The 15,922-nt window shown below is 40.0% G+C and overlaps 4 protein-coding genes across 5 annotated transcripts in view; 1 reads left to right on the top strand and 3 right to left on the bottom strand.

The window, feature by feature from the left end:
- Nucleotides 1-5,349, bottom strand: part of cacna1fa (calcium channel, voltage-dependent, L type, alpha 1F subunit a) — a 29,400-nt gene extending 24,051 nt beyond the window's left edge. Inside the window, exons 1-12 of the mRNA XM_079558493.1 lie at nucleotides 5,128-5,349; nucleotides 4,927-5,031; nucleotides 3,609-3,748; nucleotides 3,374-3,519; nucleotides 2,955-3,107; nucleotides 2,524-2,720; nucleotides 2,026-2,129; nucleotides 1,804-1,946; nucleotides 1,356-1,424; nucleotides 1,219-1,282; nucleotides 1,102-1,128; nucleotides 428-588 (exon numbers count right to left, since the gene is read on the bottom strand). Of these exons, the coding sequence (XP_079414619.1) occupies nucleotides 428-588; nucleotides 1,102-1,128; nucleotides 1,219-1,282; nucleotides 1,356-1,424; nucleotides 1,804-1,946; nucleotides 2,026-2,129; nucleotides 2,524-2,720; nucleotides 2,955-3,107; nucleotides 3,374-3,519; nucleotides 3,609-3,748; nucleotides 4,927-5,031; nucleotides 5,128-5,157 (1,339 nt within the window). The 5' untranslated portion in view covers nucleotides 5,158-5,349. The remainder of the gene's footprint in view (nucleotides 1-427; nucleotides 589-1,101; nucleotides 1,129-1,218; nucleotides 1,283-1,355; nucleotides 1,425-1,803; nucleotides 1,947-2,025; nucleotides 2,130-2,523; nucleotides 2,721-2,954; nucleotides 3,108-3,373; nucleotides 3,520-3,608; nucleotides 3,749-4,926; nucleotides 5,032-5,127) is intronic.
- Nucleotides 5,350-6,949: 1,600 nt separating this feature from the next.
- Nucleotides 6,950-9,260, bottom strand: LOC306964911 (mitochondrial import inner membrane translocase subunit Tim17-B). Its single transcript, XM_079559080.1, has 6 exons — nucleotides 9,199-9,260; nucleotides 8,888-8,987; nucleotides 8,745-8,808; nucleotides 8,541-8,669; nucleotides 8,353-8,463; nucleotides 6,950-7,291 (listed from the first exon to the last, which is right to left on the bottom strand). Exons 1-6 carry the CDS (start codon nucleotides 9,222-9,224, stop codon nucleotides 7,236-7,238), a joined length of 486 nt encoding a protein of 161 aa, XP_079415206.1. The 5' UTR covers nucleotides 9,225-9,260; the 3' UTR covers nucleotides 6,950-7,235.
- pqbp1 (polyglutamine binding protein 1) lies at nucleotides 9,240-11,315 on the top strand. The gene is made up of 7 exons (XM_079559079.1): nucleotides 9,240-9,336; nucleotides 9,739-9,806; nucleotides 9,883-9,994; nucleotides 10,081-10,181; nucleotides 10,270-10,449; nucleotides 10,782-10,839; nucleotides 11,009-11,315. The coding sequence occupies exons 2-7, from the start codon at nucleotides 9,740-9,742 to the stop codon at nucleotides 11,157-11,159; spliced, it is 669 nt and encodes a 222-aa protein (XP_079415205.1). The 5' UTR covers nucleotides 9,240-9,336; nucleotide 9,739; the 3' UTR covers nucleotides 11,160-11,315.
- Nucleotides 11,316-11,364: 49 nt separating this feature from the next.
- On the bottom strand, nucleotides 11,365-15,345 carry gpkow (G patch domain and KOW motifs). 2 transcript variants are annotated; one of them, XM_079559078.1, is made up of 11 exons: nucleotides 15,146-15,345; nucleotides 14,806-14,975; nucleotides 14,567-14,712; nucleotides 13,506-13,612; nucleotides 13,162-13,366; nucleotides 12,803-12,935; nucleotides 12,546-12,714; nucleotides 12,058-12,178; nucleotides 11,885-11,954; nucleotides 11,700-11,785; nucleotides 11,365-11,627 (listed from the first exon to the last, which is right to left on the bottom strand). In XM_079559078.1, exons 1-11 carry the CDS (start codon nucleotides 15,334-15,336, stop codon nucleotides 11,496-11,498), a joined length of 1,530 nt encoding a protein of 509 aa, XP_079415204.1. In that variant the 5' UTR covers nucleotides 15,337-15,345; the 3' UTR covers nucleotides 11,365-11,495. The 2 variants fall into 2 exon arrangements, with proteins under 2 accessions (XP_079415204.1, XP_079415203.1); XM_079559077.1 differs by having other exon boundaries at nucleotides 11,365-11,785.
- Nucleotides 15,346-15,922: the final 577 nt, after the last annotated feature.

Here is a 15,922-nt window from a genome sequence, read left to right as displayed (position 1 = left end):
TACTGGAGTTATTGTTCACATTAAAACACTCGGACACCACAGTGTGTTATTTACCAGCAGTTACTCAGCTGCTAACGGAGTTGTTTCACGGCTTTTTTCTCACTTTTAGCTAATGTTAATCAATGGAAATGTACGCTAACAGCTGCAAAGATGGCGGATCTCGATGGTAACTGTGGAATTTCCCGAACCCTATGCATCCCCAAACTCTATACCCAAGGATATTTAGTGTAGAATAGTCCAGTGATCCTTGTTCAATGTTAATCCAAGATATAATTGATAACTGATCTGCAACATCATGACAAATATGACTTTATTGATCTTTACTGATATCGGCAGATACTCACAACCCGGTATCGGTATGAAAAAAAAACCCTGGATCGGTGCATCTCTACACAGGCATGTTCAAAAATCAATTGTAGATTCTCACCTTGCATTTCTGTGAGCCACTTCGGTTGACCGTAATGCTCCGAGGCACTGGCCACTGTGTTGAGGAACACCAGCAGCAGCACCAGCCAGTAGAAGTTTGTGGTCTTCACCGCCACTCGACAGTTCTTCCTCATCGTGTGGTTCAGCTGACACAACTGGTCACTGTACGAGAAAGGGAAACACGCTCAATACGGTAGGAAATAAATGTGGTTATAGTGGAGGTGTGTGGCTTTTATTGCACTTCAATAAACAACAAGAATGGCTGCACAATATAATCGCCAAATTAGATGATATCCACATTGTAAGAAACCACAATAAATCGGAAAGTTACTGGGGTCTTCCATCTGACTGAGATTTAGATGTTTATTTTCTAACATGGCCGAAAACAAAGACATTTAAAACTATACAAAAGTTCAGTTTTAGTCATGGCTTTCCTCATTTAGATCCATTGGAGCCTTGTTTCAGTCCTAGCTTGTACATTTTATATTCTTTTTTGGACAGAAAATGAAGAAAAAAATAATTAATTTAATGGTTCGTACTTTGTTGAAATTAGATATTGTAATAATACTCAAGACAGTTATCGAATAGCACTTTTTTCCCTCTCATATTGTGCTTTGAAATATGTTCATAAAAAGTACTGTATCGGCTATTCAAGAGAAAATAAAGTCGCCTTACCAGAAGCTATTGGCCATCATCTTTGCCCTGCCAAAACACAAAGTAAATTTAAAGTATTACATGAATGATATTTTAAAAGAAATGCAACAATAAGGGAACATTTAAAAGTGGCCTTACATGAGAGAAGCGCAGCAGCCATTGTCGTCGTCGAGGTAGGCGATATCGTCATCTGAGTCGGACTCTGTGGGAAGACGCAAAAGTCAGGCTGTCAAAATGCATCGTTTTGGAAAAGGCAATCGATCAACAATACGTACCTCCGCCGTCTTCACTGCGTTTGTACCAGCCAAACTTCTTCATCATCTTCTTCTTGGCAATTGCAGCACCTTTGGCATTGAATAGGAGTCGTTTTAGTCCAATACAAAAAACTACTTCAAAAACTGAATGATATAAAGATGATGATATGACCTTCAAAATTAGAACTAATCAACAAACTTATAATCATCACAAGGCTTAAGAAAAAAAGGGCTAAATATGGAATAGAGAGTATGATTATGGCAGGATTTTTTCAATCCTGTAATGACCCATTCATTTCCCATTATGTACCGTTTTAGCGTGAAGTTCTGAATTATGTTTTGGTGTAAATGGACAAACAAAACCTAACATAATATAAAGATATTTCCAAAACCTACTCTATCTAATACATGTCACCTGAAATCGATATAGCTTTTAACAATAACTTTGCCATTCTAATATGTATCTTACGTTTATTTCCTTCTTCGTCCACATCCTCGGCCTCGATGAGCCAGTCCATGTAACCGATCATGTCTTCCTCCATTTGTTTGCTTTCTTGGGCTTTTTGCAGCTCACCGCGGGCCACAGCTTTTTCTCTTTCCTTGGAAAACTCTCTGGATAGAAAGAAAACTCAATGAAAACATGGTCTTTTGCAAATTGTATGACGTATAATTAAAAATGGAAATCACGCACCCGCTCAACACTCCCAATACGAGATTGATAATGAAAAAAGAGCCAAAGATGACCAGGGAAACAAAGTAAATCCAGGGTATATCGAAGCCAATGGCATCGTTCATCTACAAACGGACAAATAATAATCAATTAGAAATAGCAGGGATTTGACAATTAACTCCATGTAGCTTTCCATCAGGGCTTGTAACAAACTTCAGTTCGATTCAGTGTACTAACAGGTCCAATCTATTCATGTATACTATGCTTTTGACAAAAACGAAATAAAACAACCATTAACTTTATAGCTTGTAGGGCTCTACAATTATGGACAAGTGCAATTGAGAGAAGACATGAACTAAATACAAGGAGCTAATGCAAGAATCACATGCATTTCAGAATATGTTCTAAGAGGTTGACTCTGTTGTGGCTAAAAATCCCTATTGGCCTTAAAGATTTGAAAGAGATATGTTCTTCTCAAGCCCTGGTGAAACTGCTTTTGACCTGTAGAACTGTACTTACCCAGTAGAGAACGTCTGTCCAGCCCTCCATAGTGATGCACTGAAAGACTGTCAGCATAGCGAAGAAGATATTATCGAAGTTCGTGATGCCACCGTTGGGACCCTCCCACTTCCCCCTGCATTCCGTCCCGTTGCTAGTACAGAAGCGTCCACTCCCTGCGAACGCGCACGGGGACGGATCATCTTCGAGCATAAGGCCTGCCCGGAAAAAAAAAGAAAAGAGCACATGTTTAGAACCAAGCTATGTGGTAATAATTGTTATATCTGTCTAAAACTGCTCCATTTGAAGGTGTATTCATCCTTCCCCTTATCCGACCCCCCGCTGCAAAAGAAATTTCGGACACCCCTTTGTTAACATGGAAAGGAAAGAGGTAGGGGTAAGGGTACAGTTTGAATTGGCCTTAGTGTAGTTTGTAGATGGGGGGGAAGCACCTGAGGCTGAGGAGTAGCAGGTCTTGTGCATTCTGCCGATGAACAGCTCCAGCCCGATGATGGCATAGATGATGATGACAAACATGACCAGCATACCGATGTGGAGAAGAGGGACCATGGCTTTCATAATCGAGTTCAACACAATCTGTAAACCTGGGGACACACAGGAACACTTGTAAGTAGGGTGGCTACCTCTAAAAGTCATTTACCATTAGAAGACTTTTAACTTGTTCTGTAAGTAAAGGTTACTTTTATCATATATCTTTAAACAGACGGCATCATTACTCGCAACGGTGTATTGTGACCTATTTGTGTTTGCCATTATGTCATAATTAAGCATGATTGGAGTTACTGTTGTTCTATGTCAGTGGTCAAAATGCTACATGCGTCTTAAATAAATAAAATTACGTTATACATACTAGGCACTCCTGATACAAGGCGAAGAGGTCTCAACACTCTGAAAGCTCTGAGGGCTTTGACGTCCAGACCACCTGGCTTTCCTGCAGCGTGATGTGCTTCACCTGGTTTATGATCCGTCATTCCCTCAGCTATGACACTGAACAAACTAAAAAAACACACATGCAACTTTAATACAGGCTCAAGTGTTAAAAACACTACTGATGCAATTATGACAGCTTGAAGCGCTAAACATACCCAACAATGACGATGACAAAGTCAAGCAAGTTCCATCCGCTTCTAATGTAGGCGCTGGGGTGCATGACTAAGCCGTAAGCCAGAATTTTTGTAAAGGTCTCGATGGTGAAGATGACAAGGAAGACGTACTCCACTTGTTCCTGTGTAGATAAAGAGCACATGCATGACGAGTGCACTGAGTCACCGAGCGCAGAGGTTTTTAAATGTCACAGTATCGCACACTTTTGGAGATGAAAAATAAAACTGACACTTTTCCCTTTCTGTAAAAATATCAGGTGTAATCACAAGATGTTCGCCTCCCTAACCTCTTAACCCAGTGCCCAACACATGCTTAAGCCTGTCAGCAGCTCTGTTGAACCAAAACATTAAGCTTAATACAGCAGCACACGGCCACCTTATTTTACTCCATAAATAATCATCCGCTTTAGTCTACATGCATGACAACTATTAGTACCTGTGGCAACCTCATAAACAGAAATTGGATAACTAAGAAGTGACAAGTCACCATTAGGACTAGTGTGGTCAACTATCAGCTTAGCTTCTCCACAAAATCCTATAAAGGGATTGTCCAACCAACGATTCTGCAGCACGAGTGGGGGTTTCCTGCTAGATTTTCAACAGAAACTTTCTCTCTGCATTTTGGATTTTTGAGTGCACAGACTTTATATTGAAAATTTAGACACATGTACAGTTTAAATAATAATAATAATAATAATAATAATAATGCATTGGTTTTATATAGCGCTTTTCTGGACACTCAAAGACGCTTTACATTGCACTATTCGTTCACTCCATACTCGGTGGTGGTAAGCTACTATTGTAGCCACAGCTGCCCTGGGGTAGACTGACGGAAGCGAGGCAACCAGTCTGCGCCATCGGCCCCTCCGACCACCACCAACCACTCACACATTCACTACATTTGCTAGGCTTCCTGGTGTTACCAAACGGTCTCCCATCCAAGTACTGACCAGGCCCTTCCCTGCTTAGCTTCCAAGGCGGTATGACCACAAATAATAAAAGGAAATACTAAAAGTGAATATTCATAGTAAAAGTATTTTACAATCTTGGACTACAATATAGAGTATCTGTATAGAGCATCTGTTCTCATTCGAATGTTGAACATTGGTCCACACAAAAGTGACTGAAGTGACGGGTGAGTGTGACACCGTGGCAGACGGCAGAGGTTAAATGAACATGAGCTAATATAGTGACTTGACCCAGCGGTTAAACCAACTTTCTTGCCGCTGACCACAACACTTAATAACAGCTCAGGAAAAAAAAAACATATGTCATGAAACGGTTTGTTATTTTCTCTCACCAGTTGGTGGTTGGTGGCATTGGAGTCATCATCTGGGTATGGTTTTGTTATCCCCATAGCAACACAATTGGCAAAAATTGCAAGAAGGATAAAAATATCAAAGGGCTTGGGGACAACAGTTAAGGACATAACTTTTATAGCACAGTTTATCAATCAAAGCAAGGAAATATAAAACGTGAATTTTACAGTTGTAAAAGGATATTTCCACTCCACGAGGGCCAGTGCAGCCATGCGGATGGGGTTACTGAGGGTGAGGCAGCAGAGAGCGCGTGGGGCTCGGAGAGCAGACTTGTTTGCCTGCACGGCCTTCTTCGCCCCCCCTCCTCTTTTCCGGGCCGACCCAGTGGAGCCCAGGGTGTCTGTTTTCCCTCCATCACCCTCAGCAAGATCTGAAAAAAGAAATTCCACGTTAGGGTTCGGGAATTTTCAGATACCAAACAAATTGAGGCGACAATAAAGGCTCAACTGGCTTTATTCACTGTAAAGCTTTCAGGAAAGGAAGGAAATATGTCAAATGATGTTGATATTGACTGACATATCAGTGTATATCTGAATTGATTTACACTGAAATCTCACATTAACAAATCAAATCACGCTGTTTTTATAAAGCCCTATATCACAACAGTGTTTGGTTTTTGACAAATAAATGTGTCAAAATCTGCTGGATATGGTTGACCTAATTGAGTTTTTATAAAGTTTACTTTTTAATGATTATAATCATAGGAGGACAAGGAGTTGGAAAATAAAGTGACTCCACTAGATTTACACTGTCAGGCAATTAAGTTAATCTTTGTGTATGGCCTATAAAAATCTGAGGTTTCTATGGGGTCACAACTTCACAAGCCCCGTGTTGAAGACCCCCTGCAGTGTATAGATAAAGCACACATTTTAAAAATACTGTACAAAGGGACAGAGATTGCTGAAGGCCTCATATAATAAGACCAGATGTGACCTAGTTCCAAATCAGAGCAGTGGCCCTGAGCTCTATCCGCAGGTACAGGCCCAGGAACACCTGTTCAATAAGCCTGCAGACACTACACCTCATGTGGATATTACAGAGGACAACATGCAATACTGTGCACATTTGTAAAATATCTCTCATGCACAAGGGAAGAGCACTGGTGCAAAACTCAGCAGTCACCTCACCAGTCTACCAGAGTTGGCTGATATTCCTAATAAAGTTATTTCTAAGTTCTCTGAGAAAGAATCCAACAAGTGCCTACCTTTCTTTGCACCATCCATGTCCACGATTTGGCAATCAAAATGACTTCGGATTCTGACAACCCACCATCAACGTCTTGGGGGATTGGCAATATTTGCCCAAATACATATTAAAAATGAGCCATTTTAGCAGCCAGTTTCACACCTCCACGAGGAGCGCGGGTGCGGCTGTTGGGCTGCAGGCCATGCTGCATCCGCGCGCACAGTAGAAAACCAATCCACTCCACATGCAGTGCCCATCAAAGTTATGTCCGCTGAAATGACTTTTCTTTATCAACGCAGGAACATAACGTGGAGGGATAATAAAACAAACCGCTCCCGAAGCCGCGGTGTCAGGCAGGCAGCGGGATTAAACGAGCTGAGCCGGTTAAAGGGATGACCGGGAGATCTACAGGGGGAAGGAGCGGAAAGCTCTTGAAGTTTACACTGTCTGAAAATGTTTATGTTAATAAATGTGGAGGGCTTAGTAAAGTTGTGCGCTATAGAGAGGCTAGTTCACAATAAAACAAGGGATTTTTTTTTTTTTCAGGACCTTGGACAGTAGCAGCTCTTGGGTGAAGGCCCAGATAAGGGGCAGCAGGGGGCGCTCAGTGATCGAAAATACCGAGTTGTCCACAAATTAAAATGAACGAAAAACATTTGATAGTTTATTCACCATTCAATAAACAAATAGACATATAGGACAAGAACAAACATGACATCACATCTTTAATTCACAATGACACAAACAAATCATGCTACAAGTGCACTGTAGCACATGATGGATAATCTTTCTATGTAAAAGATACTTTTGATCATAGAAATCTAAATTTCTTAATTTAATCCTCACATTTATGCACATAATTAAATAGTTCACATAAATTAATTTACCAAAGAACAAAACAAAAATGGTATAGTGCAAAGCAACATGCAGTTCAGTATTCAACGCTCCCCCGTTTCACTTACATGTTAGTCCTGAGTTTCAACACCTAATGCAGCATTTTGGCACACCGTTATCTCAGTGGCCTTACAGTTGTCTGAAACATGATGAAGTGACTTGGTGACTCACTCTGTGCTTATTTGTTGAACTGAGCTTGTTGTTGTTGTCTCTATAGGCCTCTGTCCTTTGGTGGTAACTGACCAGGATCCTCTGCAAAGGGTAAAGCTGCAAAAAGGACAAAATTTGTAAATTGTTTGTAGAGGTTTAGTACCCTCTGCTGTGAGCTTTGTGTAGATGAATGTCCCGTTTTCCTTCTTGGACTGTAGACTACACAATACAATGTCAAATTATTATCATTGCGATATTAAGTGATGCATTATCCATATCAATAGAAGCCACAATATACTGCAAAATTCCTGAGGGATTTCATTTGACTTGAGATTTACACATTTTGCGAAGTTGCCAACACAGCCTAAAACAAAGGGGGTAGATTGGTAATGGAAGGTTAAAATTGTGGAAAAGCTCAAGCTTGGAAACATTCATTGTGTACATTTACTACATGCTGCGAGGTTCTTTTTAGTCAAACACTAGGGATAAGCAAAGAGCTTACTGTATCTCTAATCTTAAGAGAAACTTGCAACATAGAGGAGTTTTCTTGTTTTGGTTCAGATTTAGTATATTTTAAGCGATTTGATGGAAAAAACAAACTAAGATTTACGGGTCTTACAGTTTTAAAAGGGTTATTAGTATTGCATTATTCAAGAAAAACATTTATCCAAAAATTGCAATTTTATCTCATATAGTTCAGCACTAGTAAATAAAGTGGTAGATTATAGGAAAGATTTGACTAAAAATGCATTGTCTGTAGGGCTAAAACAACGATTAATCGACGACTAATCGATTATTGAAATAGTCGACAACTATTTTAGTAATAGATTAATCGTTTTCTGGTTCACAAAGACTCAAATAGAGCCAAAATTACATGAAAATGTAGTATTTTTGATGAAAACCTACTTTGTTTTTATAGCAAGTGTGTCTCTTCCAATCAGAAGCAGAATTAGCACCAAGAGCCTCCAACAAACATTTACTTTACGTTTACGTTTATGTGATGATAAAAAAATGGAAACAAATAATTTTTTTCCTACACGATTCACAGCCAAGCGACTAATCGATTAATCATAAAAATAGTCGATAGATTAATTGATTACAAAATAATCGTTAGTTGCAGCCCTAATTGTCTGTTGTTGTTACACCATGAAACATCTATAATATCAGGGTAAACCTACGATTCTGAAACTGTGGCGCTGTATATCTGGTTAGAAGAATACCGACTCCTTCAATAAGAGCAAGTAAGATTCCTCCCATCATGGCAGAGCCCACCATGGTCAACGGCCCACCTAGAGGAAAGAATACTCATGAGTACACAAACTTAATATGTCATAACTCAATATTATGAATGGGTGCTTTCACTTACTGCGTGCTGCCAGGATTGCTCCCGTTAGAGCTCCACTTGTAATCGAGTTCCAGGGGTCCTCTTTTCCTCTCAGACGAACCAGACCACAGTCAATAGTTGAGAACATACCACCCCAAACTGCAAAGCTGCCTTAAGATCAACCAAGCCACAGTGTGTCAGCAAGTGCTTTGAATTTAACTATGTGACAACAATACTGACACTCACCTCCAATCTGTGGAGCTCTGATTCGGACTGCCTTTGCACTGCCTTTAAGTCTATGTCTAACACCCTGTTAAATATAAAGTGTAGAAGTAATATTCAAGAGAGAATACACAGAATTAATAGTTTGACCATACTGTGCCACTTACTGCAGGAGCATTACGAAAGCCCTTGATTGCTTGGAAAACTCCTCCACCGATAACCCCCATGGTGAAGGCCCCTCCACAATCGTCCACGAGCCTCCATGGACTGCATAAAAATCACACGTGTAATGTTTAGTTTAGTATTCTTTGGCAAGTTAGTTAGGATTTGGCCTCAAATAAAGAAATGCTGGATTTGGCAGAACACTTTCTTCAACTATACGGGCCCACAATGTTCCACAATTTCTTTCGGACGACAGAAGGACAATATTTTGGACTTTACAAAAGCAGAAAAATGCGTTTAAATTAATCTCACTTACCAAGGTTCTCGAGCATATTCCTCCATGTTTGTTTTCGTCGACGTCACAGTACTACGTCATCATCGTGCGCGAGCGACCGGGGGAGTCGCACATCGCCAGGCAGTGGCAATAAAAAGAAGATTATTCAGTGTTTGAAAGGTAGATTTGAATGAAAACTGTTTCTAATACAACTTAAATAACACTGCCGGTTAATATTTAGCGGTAAGATAGCATTATTTGTCCTGTACTATGTCCTATTTGCAATTGCCGATTTGTTGTGTATTCCATGCTAACAACAACACATCCTGCAGTTGTACCTTAAGGACCGAGTGGTACCAAGAATAAAAGGTTAATTTAAGAAAATATCATGTTGTTTTTTCAGCCCACTTGAACAGAAGCATACTAGTTAGTTAGTCACTAGTTAGTCAACCAAGTTAGTCAGTCAGCCAGAGCTAACACCGTCCACACGTTAAAACTACAAAATTATCTCTTCATTTGATGGGACGGCGCATCAAGTTTTTTTCTTCTCTTAAAACGTGTCCCTGTGTTTTGGTTTTCCAGGATGCCTCTCCCCGCAACCCTACTGGCCCGTCTGGCCAAAAGAGGAATCGTAAAACCTGCAGAACATGGTTGTTTGATTCAATATTTCATGTCTTTTTCTCCTCCCAGTTTAGTGTATGTGTCACTAACTCCTATTTTTTCCAGGACCAGATGAAGAGATTATTGCTGAAGATTATGATGACAACAACGTTGATTATGAAGCCACCAGAATAGAGAATTTACCCCCAAATTGGTATAAAGTGTTTGATCCCGCTTGGTAAGATTTTTATTCATGCAACATCAACATGAAAGTTGAAAGTGAATGCATTTCAGTAAAACCTTTTCCTTTTTTATATGCCAAAGTGGTCTGCCGTATTACTGGAATGTAGAGACTGAGTTGGTTTCCTGGCTCTCCCCAAACGACCCATCTTCAGTCATAACTAAACCTTTCAAGAAGATAAAAGGTAGTGTGGCACAATGTTGAGCACAAGTAACTTTATATATGTTAAAGCAAATTGTGTAAATTCCATGTAACACTTTTTTATACTTCAGAGAATTTGGAGGACAAGAGTGAAAAGATCGAACGATCAGAGAGAGATCGGGATCGGGACAGAGACAGGGACAGGGAGCGAGACAGAGAGCGAGATCGGGACCGTGAGAGAGACCGTGACAGAGACCGAAGGAGACACCGGCGAGAGGACATTGCCCCCTACAATAAAAACAAAAGAGGAGGTAAGAGTTGACCCTTGACAATAAGGCAGAAGAAAAAAAGCTGTTCATTGTTTTTGAATATTGATCCAACATTACCAGGAATATATTCCAATATCAATGGTTAACAGATTAGTACAATGAATGTGGACATATTTGGACCCAAGTAGAAAATAAAAGAGTTTTGTCAATCTCAGTTTTTAAAACTAATGCTCAGTTTTATAAAGTCTCCTAAACCTCCACACATTTACCTTAGATTTTATCAGGAATGTCTGTGTTAGCAGAGGCCCTGTATGCAGGAACACAGGATTGACTGTAGTTTTTAATGTATTTATTGTGTCATTTTCCACTTGTAGGGAAAAAGGATGATGAGATGGACCCAATGGATCCTAGTGCTTATTCAGACGCCCCAAGGTGCAGTAAATGTTCATGTTTCCCGGCATTAACGTTAAGTACAGACAAATATGGTATTTAAATTTGGTTTTGGGTAAATTTTCATTTTAATGCTTTTGTCATGTAGTGTCTTTGGTGAATACATCTTTTGTTTTCAGAATTTGGATGCACTCATTGTTTTCTCTTCCAGGGGTTCATGGTCAACTGGTCTTCCAAAGCGCAATGAGGCAAAAACAGGTGCCGATACCACAGCGGCCGGTCCACTGTTTCAGCAGCGACCGTATCCCAGCCCCGGAGCTGTGCTCAGAGCTAATGCGGCAAACCAAATTCCCAAGGAGTGATGTTGAACTCAAAGTAGATTTCATTTTAGAATTTGTTTTAATGCTTTTTTGTTGTCCTTCCCAAGTATGTCAGTGCTAACCAAGATAATCCACTGGTTTGTCATATTAGGGGCAGCTGTAAATATATTTTTATATGAACTGTGCATGTCAGTTATTGAAATAAACAAGACAAATGTGAATTTCATTAATGCATCTCTTTATAGTAAAAGATACTGTATTTACAAACATTTTGGCATTATTTATTACAAAATTGAATACATTATTTTATAAAAACAACCTATCGAGTGGAGGTGGTCGACTATACTAACATAATACTGGACATGTTGGGATTGGAGTTCAGTGGTCGGCAGCTGCCCCAACATAATGGCAAATTATGTCATAGTCCAAAGTGAACACTTTCTCCTCGTAACGCTCCAGTTGTACCATCGCCTTGCACTTGTTCTTGTCCCGCTGTAGAATACGCCCAACCTTTAAACAACAAAACTGGAGTTTCAATTCATTTCTTGAAAGTTTTAAACAATGTGCCACTGTTGTACCCACCTGTCCTCTGTGTTCACCCAGCACCACCATGATGGCGTCATTTTCACTTTTTGGAATAATGGTTTCCAACATGTTCTGTTTTACATCTGAAAAAGGGAAAAATATTCAATAACATTATTTCTCACTGATATTGTCTGAACATCTGTATAACAACAAACCGCTGACAAAGCAGGAACGAAACTCACCATCCAGCAACCGTCCCTCTTCAGTTCGACAAACACAAATGCTTGGTGTCAGAACGTCTTCTATGCGCATCTAGAAGGAGTCAGAACCAATATTTATAAAACTATTACTAAATTTGATATTGAAAGCAAAATGTGTCCAAATTGCAAATACTTATGATGTGGTGTAAAATTACCTTTGAATTGTAGTACTTCCCTCCTTTAAATGTTTTGTCTATGAAGCGAACTTTTAAGTCTCTCTGTAACCAGGACGGTGGTGCTGGTGGTCGTTTTGGCTCCTTAATTGAAGACTTTTCTCTGCAAGAACATTTTTACTTTCAATTATTGCAAACTATTGTGTAAGCGCTCAATCATACACAAGTTTTCCATTGTGGACAAAGGTTTTTGATCATTAGTGCTGCACACGAAGCGAAACATCCAACACTTACACTAGAGAGTACAGATCATGGCTGAAGACAATAAAAAAAACAATCTATAAAAAATCTTAATGCTATGCTGCACAATATATCACCAAATTGCAATATTAGCTGACACAATATCCATTTCACAATATTTTTCATATTTTTTTCCCTCATATTGTGCAGCCCAATTAATTAAACACATACACATGTCAAAAATGATTATTTCCACAAATAAATCAACCAAAAACAGTTTATTCAAGTACCTGTCGCTGTCTTGACTTGAGTCTCTGTGTTTCCTCTTCCTTTCTTCTTTGCTTGAATGTTTTTCTGATGATTTATGTTTGAGTTCATCGGCGTTGCTCCTCTCCTCTCGCTTTTGCCTCTCTCTGTCCTTCTCCCTTTCCTTTTCCTTGTGGGCTTTACCGAGACGACCTAACCGGTAACAAGAAGTTTGTGAAATTTCTTCATAGAAAAATAGAAAACTAACCATTTAGTGACATTATTACAAAACACTACTCACTGAGGTCTTTGCCATATTTTTCATATTCTTTGCGTCCAACCAGTTTAACAGTGTACTGGCTTATGGTCACAGTCTTGCCACCTATAGCCAGCTTTACCATAACTCGAGCATTATCTGCATCGACCCCTTCAATCTGTGGGAAAAGTTACACATCACAAAACAAGACTCCTTAATTGGTTGCGCTAAGTGAATTTTGCTTATGTAATTCAAAATGGCCTCTATTATGTTTTATTTTTTAACTGTTATTCCTTTTGCTTTTCTTATTCAAAAACAACAATTCTTGGCTTTCTAAGCAAAATGTATTCATAATAGAATAAGAACTTTCAGCCCAGTGTGGTCGTAGATAGAGAGCACTGTACCTTTCCATAGAGTTCTTTGTGTGCTCCCGACTGCACCTGCACACAGCCTCCAGGCCCCATCACCAACTCCTCCTCCTTTTCCCGCTCCTCGCCAGGTTTCGGAGGTCGCTTATGTTTGGTTGGTTCAAGGTCTTTGATCGCTGATCGATCCGCACCAAGGCCAAGGCCCTTTGGACGGAGCTCGTGTTCAATCGGCTTTATATCTCTGAAGAAGAAGAAGACCACCATGTAATAACATATTAACACACCAACCACCATATTTCTTTTTACACAAATCATTATAAATTAACTTAGATGACCTAATTCTTAAATTATATTGTGAGAAAAATTCCCCATTTACTCACTGTTTAAATGTGCGGCCGATCCCCTCTCCTTGCTTCCAGCCCATCCCCTTCAGCATTGCGAGTCCATAAGCTTGAACAGGGACACTCTCATAATCTGCCTCTGTGGACTAAAATATTTTTATATTGAAACATGCAGATTAACATAGGTAGGATTAAAACTGAAGTATGCATCTATCTAATGCTTAAGCTGTCAGTTGTATGTGATGCTGCTAATACATGGAATACAAACCAGGAGAATTTAGGAGGCTAAATGAGCCGCTTATGTAACAGTTACAAAACACAGCACCAGCGGACAGACAGAAGACAGCTGTGACTCTAGTCTTACTCAGCTTTTCAGCTTTAAAGGCCTCTGAGGGTTCGGCCCCCGTCTTTCTCCACTTAAGGCACGGTTTACAGAAAAGCTCTGGGCAGCTCCTGCAGCACCCAAATGAGCTGAAGTTTTCCCTGACTCCTATGTTCTGCCAGTCATATCGAGAGTTGGCCTTTGGTGACAGTGATGAGACATCCAAAACTGGCAGGACAACATATCAGACTGGCTGCCTTCAGGTTTCTGGGGACAGTGTTGATGCCGGTCTGACACTCAAGCTTTACACTACAGTGCTCTGAGAGACCACAGTCCATGCATTTGGGTGTGTAATGTGTATGTATATGCAATTTATGTAGCTCACTGTCAGCACTTTCACACACAGTCAAATTTCAATCTCATACCAAAGGACCAGAACCACACGTTTAGTAAAGTCAGGAAAAGTGGATTTTGAAGCTTTTCTTTCTGGTCCTTTTTAAACATTTAAACACAAATAGGACAATTATGAGAATACATCGATTTAACACATTTATAAAAAATCTATAAACCTAAGACAAAGCAGCCCAGTAAACCGTAATGTCAATAAGAAAATCAGGCAATGTTTGTACTAGGTTTTGTTTTTGTCTTTGTTTCTGGGAACAGGGGCAGAGTGTCAGGCATTGCGCATCCACAGCTTTTCAAGCAAATTGGCAAAGATGTGTTCTACAGTGCTGTGTGCCTTTGAAGCTAGTTTTGGCACCAGTCTCAAGATACTTACCGATTCAGGCCTCAAGTCCACATTGACTTGATCTCCATCTTCAAACCCATCCGGCACTTTGTTTTGCATCAGCAGGGGGATACGGAGGTTGGTATTCTTGTCAGACTCGGTCCCATTTTGCCACTGATCCAACTGCCTCCGGGAATCTAGGCAAGAAACCAGAATTACCAAAACATTAGCCCCTATGCAAAGTTGAAATCTAATGTTAAGTGGCGGTCTGCTCTTCACAACTTTCCCACCTTCTATCAGTTCTTTCACAGCCTGGGACACCATGGAGTCGCTGTCCTCGATCTTAGCTTCGGCTTTACCGATCTTTGCCTCATTTTGGCCTGCACTGTCCGGTTTGTGCCAGCGGTTCTTCTGGATCAAGGGAATAATAAGTTCTTTTGGCTTCTCCTGTGGCTTCGTACTAACAACAGAAAAGGCAAAAGGGTTAGCGGAACAACAAACCACCAATATCAACATGCTTATATGTAGTTATATCTATGGTAGCAGCACACAAATGTGCTGAATATTGAATATCTGCGTGCGCTGTCAATCACATATGAATGGTGGTTAGCGTTAGCATTATTATGCTACCTTTGTAACTCATTCCGGTCTATTCCGGTAAGATAATCTCTCTCCTCCTTCTTAGTAACAGAGTCAGTAGTGGCTGGTTTAAACTTGTTGACTGTTTTAGTAAAACCAAACGACACGGTGTGTGTTTTCTTCTCTTCTTGCTCTTCGGAACCACCGGTACCAGCAACACCCATCTCGTTGTACGACGCCATTGTTGTTTGGAACTGTCCAACGAAAGCGCAAAGGATTATGGGACCAGTAGTTTTAACGTCGCTAGGCACGTATTGGGTAACGACATCTTCAGACTACATTACCCACAACGGCACAAAATTAAAGCAACAGGCCCCACAGGGTCCCGCTTTCACGTTTATATAACGCATGAAGTGTAAATCAAACATCGCTGAAAGAAGCTTTGTCCATAACGGTAAAGTGTCACGTCATGAAATTATATGAATTTATTTGGTAAAATGTATACATGTATAAATATAGAAATGCATGATTGATATGAATAATTAGAGCAAGATGTTTGTGTAAGCTCTCAGTGTTACAAGAGTTCTGTATTGTAGACAAGTTCTTGACCTTTCATCTTGCAACCACCAGGCCTAGGCAAGAGGTCAAGATCAAAGCTAAGCAAAACAACACTAAAAGATATCTTAATTAGATTGTGTCTAAACTTGATGTTAACCGTGTCTAAATCACAGCACTGATTTATGCATTCAATTATCTGTTATTGAAATGAATAAAGTCTAAATTGCAGATAATCCTGTGTAGCCTTCCAAGTACCACCAGTGGTACATG

Source organism: Gobius niger (assembly GCF_951799975.1).
Source record: "Gobius niger genome assembly, chromosome: 6".
Classification (NCBI taxonomy): domain Eukaryota; kingdom Metazoa; phylum Chordata; class Actinopteri; order Gobiiformes; family Gobiidae; genus Gobius; species Gobius niger.
Note: the sequence above shows the minus strand (reverse complement) of the source record. Positions and strands in the feature narration are given on the sequence as shown.